The sequence below is a fragment of the Merops nubicus genome, unplaced genomic scaffold (genome assembly GCF_000691845.1).
Source record: "Merops nubicus isolate BGI_N331 unplaced genomic scaffold, ASM69184v1 scaffold10222, whole genome shotgun sequence".
In the NCBI taxonomy this organism is placed as follows: domain Eukaryota; kingdom Metazoa; phylum Chordata; class Aves; order Coraciiformes; family Meropidae; genus Merops; species Merops nubicus.
In genome coordinates, this window is record NW_008595621.1 from 32,682 (window position 1) to 44,163 (window position 11,482).

The following is an 11,482-nucleotide window of genomic DNA, read 5'->3' on the forward strand; positions in this document are numbered from 1 at the left end:
TTGAAATTTGTGCATTGAAAATTGGTGTAACAAATGTTTCTTTAGCAAACACTTCCACTAATGTCCTTATAAAGCAGAAATCGTAAAGCTGCTCACTTTTTGGTCACTTTTTTCACTTTTTTCTTTCAGAAATGTGACTATGACTCAACTGAAGGTTTTATGTGATAAAAGAATTCAGGTATACTTTCTCGTGGCTTGAAGAACTTAAAGGAGACTTCAATAGGCTCATCAATTACCAATTGTTTATGCCTTCTAGCACTGAAAAGAAGTGCATATTGCAGGATGTCTCTAACATTGAATTTTATCCTCAACTTTCAGATAGTATCCATCTTAGCCCTGTACTACTGCTCAAAGCAGCAATGTCCTCCTCATCCTTTTCAGTGTTGGAGACAGAGATCTTCGAGTACATTGATGTACATCAAAGCGATTTCATTGAGGTAGGAAATGATGAATGCAGCAGTGGTGCCCCAGAGACCTGTGCTCTGTGTGCCAGATGGGTGTTTGTCTAAGGTAACAGGGTTCCAGGTCTGGCATCTGGTGTGGTACATGTGCTTCACAAAGCACGGCTGCACAGGGACAGTCTGTGATGGGGACCCTTTGAGTGGGAAGAGGGATCTGGATGGACTTCCACAAACCAGATGGCTGTGGGCATCCTTTGAGTGTGCTCAGAGAGGCTCCAGTAAGCCACAAGGGAGAAGCAAAATAGATGGGCTGCTCTCTCACTTGCTTTACATCAGAACTGATTTTTGTAGGTTTGCTCTTGGCAGGGAAAGGGGCCTTGGTCCCATGCTAGTTTGTGCTTTCATTTTTGTCAGTTCCCTGTGAAAAGGCAGAAGAATCATTAGTCCAATCAGCATCAGTTATGCCTTAAAGCTGTGAGCACTTCTGAAGCCTCACGAGAACCACTGAAGTAATTTGCACGTAATACAGTCTCTGCAGTGCCATCTGATCAGCATCCAGCTGATACCTCCTCTTCCACGGGGTTTTAGATCCACAGCTGACAGTGTGAATGCCTAAGCATGGGCACCATCCCTGTTCAGAAAATCAGGATTGTCCCTGGGGGATCCAAGTGACTCCTCTGAATTCTGAAGCCTTGCAGCATCCACAACATTGCTGAGATGGGACAGAATTGTGACGCTTCTCATGTTCCAGGGCCAAACCCAGCAGCATCCTGGGTGATCTAACTGCACTCCTTTGCTCCCTGTGCAGCATCTGAAGGAATGGGTGGCTGTGGAAAGCGATTCTGTTCAGCCAGAGCTGAGGAGAGAAGTGATACGGATGGTGGCGCTGGCAGCGGACAGACTTGCAGCGCTGGGAGCCTCTGTCACCTTGGTGAACCTGGGCTCACATCAGGTGCTCGTTGGAGTCTTGTATTTAAAACATTTGCACATCTGGTCCACTTACTATGTTCAGTGCTATGTATATTTGGACATACTGATACTTTTGGTGTCTAGATAACAGTTTATCAATAGTCCTGTAGCTATGTGATACCCACTGAAATCAGTCCTTTCTCAGACTGTCCAAAAAGAGACTTGGGAGGCCACACAGACAGTCCAAACGCAAACAGAGGTTCTCTGCATAGCAGGGACAGTTTGACACTTTTAAATGGAGGGAACCAGTTTGCAAAAGTAAAAGGCCTGAGTGTTTTGCCAGGGCTTGTTTTTATATTCTTCTCAGTAATGAAGCATGATAGTTAATGCATCATTCATCACCAAAGTCTCTCTATGAGGGAGGGAGCTTTCATGAGGACAACATTGCTGGACAGAAAGGGTTAGCTGTCTTCAGTTTTGAAAGTTATCTGGTTTTTGGAGCTTCTGACAAATGCTCCAACCCATTGTCTTAATGATTATTGGAAGCCAATAGGCAAGAGTAAACCTCAGAAATTTGTCTCTAATTTATGGACCTTGCAGTAGGTCAGGGCTCTTTCAAGCTGTGCTGTTAGTTTTCTATTCTAACAGGAATTCAAAAGTTCATTAATAGTGACTCCCTTCTCCTTCCTCTGGGGAGGATTCTGAGAGTCTGTGTAAGACCTTGCAGCGCAGCAATACTTTAATTTCAAGTTATGCCATTTAATAGTTGTAATGGATGCACTTAAAATTAACACTTTAGCATGCACTTGACATGCAGTTATGATCACCAAAATACATAACAGCAACAGTCTGTGCTGGTAATAGCAGGAAATAGATTACCTGTTGTTGGAGCAGAGTGCAGAGATCTTCTTCTCTGCCTAGGGCCAAAATATTGCTTCACAAAATGGGTTTTTCCTTTGCTTGGCAAGGAGCAGCAATGCTTTTGGGTTTCAACAGGCCAAAGCAGCCTGATATTACTGGTGAATAGGAGGGAGTACACACGTTCCTTCAGCTTGTTTCTCCCTCCTGTGAGACACCCAGCCTCTCCTGGCCAGTGTGGAGATCTGCTCTGCACAGCAGTATGTTGCAGGATTAGTTTAGAGCCTTAGCTTGTTTTCAAAACAGTTTCTGCCTCCTGCACCCAAAACTCTGTTTCTGCATTCCAGGCTACAGGACTCCTGCCCTGTTTCTGTGGTGAAATCAACCCCCAAATTAGTTTGTGGCTTTTGACTATTTTGGCATCACAATATATGCCTTTGTGACTACAGGACAGTCAGCTTTGCTTTCTCCAGTGTTGGGAAGTGAGAGTTTAGTAACAATGGAATTTGTGACAGTAAAATGTTAGAACAACTCTATAAAGACCCTGCAGAATCTAAATAAGTGGGGAGAAAAAAAAAATCTTAATTTATCAGGGTAGATTAGAGCTGGATTCAAAATCATGTTTGCCCATCTGATCAAATCAGAGCCAACAGAGTATGTAGAAGCATTTTGAGTACTGAGAATTCCACTTCATTAATGAACTTTCATAAGTTTTAAAAGGGTTTGTTTTCTTTAGTTGTGCTTTTTTAAAATTTCTCCCCAGCTGCCTGATGGCCAGGACCTCCCATTGCCTCCTGTGATTCTTGGGGAACTGAGGAAGGATGCACAGAACCCCACTGTATGTTTCTATGGCCATGTGGATGTGCAGCCTGCCAAAAAGGAAGATGGCTGGAAAACTGATCCTTACACCTTGACTGAAATCGATGGTGTGTCCCTGCTCACAAGTGTCGTGTCGTTATTCGAATACACGAGTGAGGTTCTGAGTGGAAGGAGTCTCCCTGTATATTTAACCAAAGCATGAAGACCTCTCCCATGGAAATCTCTGGGGCAAGTCCAGCAGCTTTGAGTCTTGATGACCATGCTGTGACTAGCAAGACTCCACAGTTATTGCCTATCTGGTGTGGAAGAGCCACATGAGCTTAATGACATTTCATAGAGACTATTCAATAGAGAATCCATGTCTGCTTTAAAATTCTTGTTGGGTTGTTGCATCAACCATTATCCTCCCTTGCACCTCCTGTTCTTGCTTCCTGATCCTTTAGTACCTCCACCTGCCATGCTGGAGCATTTGCAGTGGAAGATTGTGAGCCCCCCCCTCCTTTATGTAACCATCCTTCCACTGCAGCCAGCCAAGCATGAAAAGCTCCATTCACTGAAGGAACAAAAATGATGGGCAGAGGCTCAGTGGATGATTAAAAATCAAAAATGGATGAAAACCCAGAAATCCTGATTGCCAGGCCTGTGGTATAACCACTAAGTTGTTCTTTCCCGTCAGCTGGAACTGCTTCCAAACAGCCTTACTGGGGTAACTCTTCTGCCTCTAGTGGCAATGGCCACAGAAATTTATCACTGTACACAAAACTGAAATCTGTCCCTGTACACTACTGTACAGTTGAGCACTTAAAAGAAGTTATGTACCTAGACTTGTAGCTTCATACTTCTACTGTGGTATTTTGTGGGGTTTTTTCCTGCTTTTCACCTGTACAGGAGTTGCAGATTGTGCAGACTCTTCAGGTTTGTCTACTGTGAACAAAGAGCTCTGAAGAACAAAAGTGAATCTCAGAAACTGGCTTGTAGGAGAAATCATAACATGACATATATAAAAGGAAAGGGGAAAAAAAATTAACTAGTCCCCTGGGAAACACCAGTCACCTTATTTAAAAGAAGTCAGTTAAATCCTGACTTTTGACACTTTGACACACCACTACAGCTTCTATGGCAATGGGAGTTTACTGATGACATTGAAGGGATAAGAGAATTTTCAAAGATTGCTTAAAATCTTTCCTTTTTTTTTTTCCTTTGAAGGAAATCTCTATGGGCGTGGTGCAACAGATAATAAAGGACCTGTCCTAGCTTGGATAAATGCAGTGGAAACATTTAGAGCCTTGAAGTTAGTAGGTATCAATGAGGACTTTATTATTACTATTATTATTATTATATCTCTGAGGGATGCATTTACATTCCTGTGGGTTAGATGATATGGCTCTGTCCCAACAGACTACATATATTGCATACATTAAACTGCCTTGATACTCTGTTCTCTTGAGCTTTTACAATGGTAAGACATGCCTCACAGATTGGTCATGAAGACACAGCTCTGCTGTTACGTTCTGCTGATCTTTGGGTTTGTCTGCCTACAAGTTACCTTCATTTTATGGGTATGTAGGAAGAGAATAAGCATCTGAAAATGTAATGAGTTGTTCTTCCAACAGTCTATTAGATTTATGCAAATCTAATATTAGATTTATTCAAAGCAAATGCTTTGAATGGGCCCATTAACCAAGTAAAAATATACTCAGAGACTGACACATCTCTAAGCCAAACTTTTGCTTAAGTTACTACAATAACCAGCATAGCTATCTGCAAATCAGTCTGCATAGTTAATAATTTTAGGCTAGTTGTATCCCCAATGCAAAGCTAAACCAACACCTAGTCTAAGCTTCTAACTTGGTTAGCAAGTATTCTTTAAGGTGAATTTGCATGACATGCTTTGTTAGATTGCTGAGAAGCAGTTTTGTGGCTCTTTCATGACATTATGGCACAAACTGAACTTTAAGTTTTGACTTTTCATGCCCTTTTGCAACCTGGAAAACTGACATTGTTCTAGTACCAACACTACTGAATTGATCTCAGTGTCTCTTAAGTGCTAGCAAACACACATGTTATTTGCCTACAGATTAGCTGTTGTAAGGGAATATGGTTATGGGGCTGTCCTTATGCATCTTTGCAGCTTTTCAAATCACTAAGAGCTGTTTTGGCATTTTAAGAAGCAGGCAAAAAGAACTTTGTCATTTGAAGCCTTTCCCTAGAAAACAATACAGGCCATCAAACAATATTCATGAGCAGTTTGCTTCTAAATTTTTTGTGGTAGTTTGATGAACCATGGGTGAACCCATCTATAACACGAGTTCATTTAATTCTACACATTTGTTCCTGTGTTTAATCAGGGCATTGAATCAAAAGAGAAAGCATCTTAAAATCTGTAATGAGAAAATGAATTGGAATGGGAAACTAAGCTCAAATTTATTTTTCTTATGGGACACGTCAGCATTTCTAACTCACCCCAGGCCATAATAAAAGTTCTCCTAATTACTCTTGCAAATACATCCTTATGAACTCGCAGGCAAACAAATTCATGAGTGCTAAAAGGACAATTGCAGTAGAATCACCAGCAGCACTTCTACCTCCATGTGAGTAGCTCTGGCAATAGATAACGTGGGGACAATGGCAGCAGTGGACCTCTGCAGGGGTTCCCATGTGGGCACTAACAGTGGAAATATAAGAGGCAGGAAACTTTCTGTGAAAGTTCTTATGACACAGATGGAATTTCCAAAGAAATCAGAATATTTAACAGCACTGAGAGAGAGCTCATTTAATGACAGCCAGGCAAGCTTTCTGAAAACATAAAGAAGGAAATAAAAATCACTTATTCTCTTTCAAAAATGAAAAGTTGATCAAAACATGAGGAAAAACATTTTTTAAAAAAAAATTTAAACCATTTTTTATGGGAAACTGTGTCTATCACTGCCCTTTCTACTAAAGCAAGCTATATATCCTACATCTTTTTCTTCTAATGTCATGTGCACTGCAAGCTAGTCTGCTTCTGGTTTTAAAGATATGAGTTCTTCAAATTCTTAATTCTTACCTAGACTTCTCTAATGTTCGTTTAGGCTATGCCAGTGAACTTCAAGTTTGTCATAGAAGGCATGGAAGAAGCAGGGTCCTTGGGGCTGGAGAAGTTACTTGAAGAAGAAAAGCAGAGGTTTTTCTCTGATGTGGACTGTGTTGTGATCTCGGACAGCCTCTGGCTGAGCAGCAGGAAGCCTGCCCTCACCTACGGGAGCCGGGGGAGCGCCTGCTTCACTGTGCAGGTACAGGGGCGGGCTGGCCTCACCTGGGCTCTGACCAGAGCACTGCTGTGCCTGCAGTCACACCTACACCTGCAGGCAAGACTGACAGCAAGCTTAAAATTTACAAACAGAGCTTTCTGCCGTATCCCTTTTGGTTTGTACAGATTTCCCTCCTCATTTGAGTTCAATTAGCCCTATTTACTTTCATCAGCTTCTCTTCAATCATCATTTCTCCACTATACCTCTGCTGCCTCAGTCCCGTTCCTAATCTGTTACTCCTCTGCCACTCTCCCAGTCTTTTCTCACCACTCCCTCTGCACATCAGCTCTGTTCTCTTGCAGCATCGTCCCTACACCACCCGACTCCCTCATCCCAAACCCATTTCTTTGGCTGCTCTGCCCTTTTGCAGCAGATACCACTTAGTGCAAGTTATCAGCCTTAAGGGACTCAATTTAGTTGGATCCCTGGGTTTGAAAGCCACGCAAAAATTTTGTAACCATTGGCAGAAGCAAACAACAGTGCACTTGCAGTATATTTAGAAGACAATATGAGCTACTGTGAAATGAAGAGCAGAAATTTCTCATCCTGAAACTTTCTGATGAAGCATAATTCAGAGAGAAGATTAAAGAACTCGAGAACTAAAGAAAAATCTGCATTAACCTTTATGTTTGAAAAAGAATGAAATTTGTTTTTAACCAAAAGAGCCTCGGCAGCCTTGATTCAATTCTTCTAAGTCTTGGTTAAGAAAAATAATGCTACTAAAACATCAGAAATGATCTCTGCCTGTGACCTGACTGTTGGCTGTAATGAGGTTTTCAGAAGAATAAATAAGTTTATTGCAGGAAAATAGTTTATGATAAACCTGAGTATGAAAACATGTTTGGAAAAAGAACCCATTTCATAAACCAAATGCCTCTCTCTATCCTAAAGCCATATGATTCAAGAGACCTCTAAACTCCTATTTGTTACAATCGGGAATTAAGGTTGGACACATTTTCTTCATGCAAACTTTACAAGTAAGGTTCTTTCTTGTCTTTATTATGAAGGTTTTGCATTAAATAAAAAGGAGAGTGGACTTGAAGTATTTATTCTGCAATGTTAGGAACAGTAATATGCAGGTGTTTCACTTATGATGTATTTAATCTTTCTTTAGCAGAAGGAATGGAGGGGGGCTCTTCCTCACAAATGCCTGTAAGTGCTGTAGACAGATGAATTTCTCTCTCTCTCATGGTTAGCAGGAAAGCCCTATCTACTTTTTAGCAGAGCAGGTTGTTCCTGACATGTTTTTCCACTTTATAAATAGAAACACACAATTTTCTGTTTATTTGTGGCCTTGTTTAAAGACCTGAAGCCATGAGTCGCTGTGGAAAACAAGCACAGGAGAATCCAGCAGGGAGTATTTATATGTAACCAGTGTTTCTGGTACAGGTTGAATGTGGTGAGAAGGACCTTCACTCTGGAACCTTTGGAGGCATCATTCATGAGCCGATGACGGACCTGATAGCTCTGCTGGGTACTGACAGACTCTGGGCTCGGGGGTGGCCGGGGAGCAGTGGCTGGCACTCAGCCTGACCACCACTGGGGCCGTGTTTAACCGACCTGAGTCAGGCAGGTCTAACTGAAGCAAGATTCCCAGGTTCCCAAAACTCAGCATAGCTTTGGTGACAGCAGTTGAGGAGGGGAATGTCCCCAGTGACTCCAGGACCTCAGATATGTGCCCATTATGCTGTCGTCAGTCATGCATCAACCAAGAGTGTTTAAGGATTGCTGGCAATTGGAATAGAGACGTATGTAGCAAACCCAGACTTTTTGTATCTCAGCAGGATGATGTTTTCATGTCTGTAGCTGGCACACTACACACAAACAGCAGCTCAATGGTTTTATTAATAAATATGAAAATACATCAAATTAGGTGCCACAGTTCGATGGATGCCAACAGTTGTTAGTAGTTGTTTGGCTCACTGATTCAGTAAAGAGTTAGGTGGAAGGGAAAAGGTGTGATTGCCAAGGGGAAGAAACAGGTCATGCTTGTACTGATCTCTCTCTCTTATTTTCTAGACAGCCTTGTGGATGCTGCAGGTCGTATTCAGATCCCTGGAATCTATGACAGTGTTGCTCCCCTGACAGAGGAGGAGAGGAAATTGTATGAATCGATTGAATTTGATCTAGAGGAACATAAAAATAATAGTGGCGTGAAAAAATTCCTCTATGGCACCAAGGTAACATAAAATCTGTATAAATGATCAGTAGAAAGAATTGAAATCACCCATTCATAGCATTTATGTGTGTTTTCAGTCAATGGCAAACTCAAAGGGGCACAGAGCATTACAAGGTAAATAAAATTAATCTGCTGGAAATGCAAGCTGCCACATCTGGCAAAAGTGATCCGAAATACGAATAATGAATGAAAAGGAACAATGCAAAACTAAGAGTATTGCTCCGTTTTCCTTGTACTACCCCTTCTCTCCCTCCATGCCTAACCAGCCAAACAAATAAATGTTAAAACCCCTGCACACAGGTTACATAGCATGAAAGATATATTTGGCTCTGAAAAATGGGAAGTAGCTTAAGGCAGATGGGGTTTGAGTAGTTTTTTTGTTTAATCCAGATTTTGATGTCTGCTGAGCATGCCAAAAAAAGCACCCAAAGCTATAAGATTCTCTTTGTCAGCATTTAAAAATTATATCCTAAATAAAAAACAGCAGGTAAGGGCTGGCTCAGAAAGGTCCCTCTGCACAAGAGTGGCAGCTGGGAGAAAGAAGAAGAGTGATTTGGGTTTTTTTATCACTAACGTAATTATACTGGTATGAGCTCAAATATGGATGCTTTTATTTCCATGAAAAGGTTTCCAAATTAGCCTAAGCTAGACAGTAATAACCAGTAATACAGAAGTATAATGTAACTATACTACATAAGTTTTGATGCTTTGTCTATATGAGCATTAAACAGTGCAAATTTTATGTGTACATAAAGCTCCAGTCTCACAAAATCACTAGAAGGAAAGGAGCAGCACCCTGAGGTTCTGCACAAAGACCAATTTATAATTTATATATTTCTCCTTTCTTCCTTAGAATAAACTTTTTTTTCCCCCCACCCTTTTTATCTTCTCAAAAAAACCAGTCAACTTAGTTACTGATCATTATCACCTTACCTCTTGTATTATTTAGTGCTTATTAGTAGATTTCTTCCTTGGTATCGCCTGGGTCTGGTGAAACTGGTCACAGTTTTCTCCTGCAAGAAGTTAAGATCAACAGATGGTCGGATCAGAAGTTGTTCTAATTTTAATTTGTGCTATAAAACTTTACTTCCAAGTTATTTTATAACAGTGCTTCAGTTTTCTTGTTGTGGATGAAAAGCTGTTCTCATCCAAATATTTCTAAAGGTAACCAAATGCTGACTGAAAGAGGTAGTACTTTTTAAAATTAAAAGATAAGCACGTGGGTTTAAATTACAAATCAAACATCTTTAAAATACAGAGGCTTCCAAATACAAATTTTAGCATGGCGAAAGCTTCAAAAGCTTGTGATGAATTATATCAATTGTGAAAGGCTCCAGTGTAACCTGTCATATTCTCAATGTTATTTTTTTTTAAGGAAGAAATACTTCTACACCTGTGGCGTTGCCCTTCTCTCTCTATTCATGGGATTGAAGGAGCTTTTCATGAACCAGGAATTAAAACAGTCATTCCAGCAAAAGTCATTGGCAAATTCTCAATCCGTCAGGTGCCCCACATGGACCTCTCAGTTGTGAAACAACAGGTAAGAGGCAAACCTTTTCTTTGCCCTATATTATATAAACCAAGTCCCTCTTAGCACCTCACAAATTTACACTCCAAGTATCAAACTGAATGTTTCCAGCATTTATTTGTTTCTAAGAGCAGTGGGTGTAAGCTTGAGTTGCAAGAAGATAGACACTTTTCACTGCAACGTGTTTTCCTCAAAGGTGGTGGAGCACTTGGAGGGTGTCTTCTCCAAAAGGAACAGTCCAAACAAACTGAAAGTGTCTATGCCTTTGAGTGCAAAGCCCTGGCTCGCTGATGTTAATGATCCACCCTATAAGGCAGCAAGGAGGGCAATAAAAACAGGTATGCAGCTGCTCTTCTTCAATTCTTAATGTGTCTGCAAGTGTGCAGGGGAATTGTGCTCACCCCTAGAGCAAAAGGGATTTCCCAGTTCACTGCTACAGTCATTCCCCCTGTGAATCTCATTGAATTTGACAGAACAGCTCAGCCACATCTTCTTTCACACCTTGCTGAATTAGGATACATTTAATAGAGGTAGCCAAAAGACTTCATTTAGTTTGTGTATTGATATGAAGCCAGAGGTTTGTACAGTGCAGCTGATTCATTAAATCAATTGGTTACACACTCAAAACAATTTCTTAGAAACTCTTACTATTGGCTGTCTGTTCAAATACACGGTAGCAGAAGAAAGCACCTTTGTTTCACTTAGTAATGAGTTCATTCTTCTCACGTGTTTCAGTTTTTGGAGAAGATCCAGATTTTATTCGGGATGGTTCCACAGTTCCTGTTGCCAGGATGTTTCAGACTATAACACAGAGAAGTGTGATGATGTTTCCAATTGGAGCAGCTGACGATGGGGAGCACTCCCAGAATGAGAAAATAAGCAGGTGTCTTCTATTTGTCCATTTGGGCTAGACGAGAATGGGGACAACCAAAGTCCTCTGGTACTCACAAATAAACACAGTCAGATGGGAAGCTTTGGTGTGCACTGGACAGTCCCTAACTACTATCTCTGCCAAGCCTGTTGCTATGCCAAGCAGAAAGGAAAATTCCCAATCTGTTGTGTAGAAGAGTAGCAGACATTTTTCATGGAGTGTCTACTCAGTCTTTCAATACATCAGGCTGGCGATTTCTATTTCACTGCAAATGAAATTTGCTTCTGGTCTGAAAGATAATGATGTAGCGAGGCACTCTACTGTCACAGCATCCATCTTGAAGTATGCCAGTCAGATGCATGCAGGCTAATGGTTAAGTAAGGATTTTGATTTTTTTCAGTAAAAATGGATATGAAGGTTTATTTGTATTACAAGGACCAAACTCTTTGAGGCACCATGGCAAAACACCATTCTGTGTGTTGCCTGAACAATTGTGCAGCTTGTAATTCAAGTCATACTGAGCTTGAGGAACTGGAGTATCCTGAAATAATTCTCAAATTATTTTTTGTTTCCTCTCATTATAGCCTCAGCCTTTATGGCTACAGACAATAATAGACATAAAGGGCC

The 11,482-nt window shown here is 41.0% G+C and overlaps 1 protein-coding gene across 1 annotated transcript in view; it reads left to right on the top strand.

The window, feature by feature from the left end:
* The first annotated feature begins 359 nt into the window (after positions 1 to 359).
* CNDP1 (carnosine dipeptidase 1 (metallopeptidase M20 family)) overlaps positions 360 to 11,482 on the top strand; it is an 11,396-nt gene continuing 273 nt past the window's right edge. Inside the window, exons 1-10 of the mRNA XM_008936121.1 lie at positions 360 to 437; positions 1,210 to 1,353; positions 2,932 to 3,094; positions 4,194 to 4,282; positions 6,059 to 6,259; positions 7,667 to 7,751; positions 8,297 to 8,457; positions 9,832 to 9,996; positions 10,181 to 10,322; positions 10,720 to 10,867. Coding sequence (XP_008934369.1) covers positions 360 to 437; positions 1,210 to 1,353; positions 2,932 to 3,094; positions 4,194 to 4,282; positions 6,059 to 6,259; positions 7,667 to 7,751; positions 8,297 to 8,457; positions 9,832 to 9,996; positions 10,181 to 10,322; positions 10,720 to 10,867 — 1,376 coding nt within the window. The remainder of the gene's footprint in view (positions 438 to 1,209; positions 1,354 to 2,931; positions 3,095 to 4,193; positions 4,283 to 6,058; positions 6,260 to 7,666; positions 7,752 to 8,296; positions 8,458 to 9,831; positions 9,997 to 10,180; positions 10,323 to 10,719; positions 10,868 to 11,482) is intronic.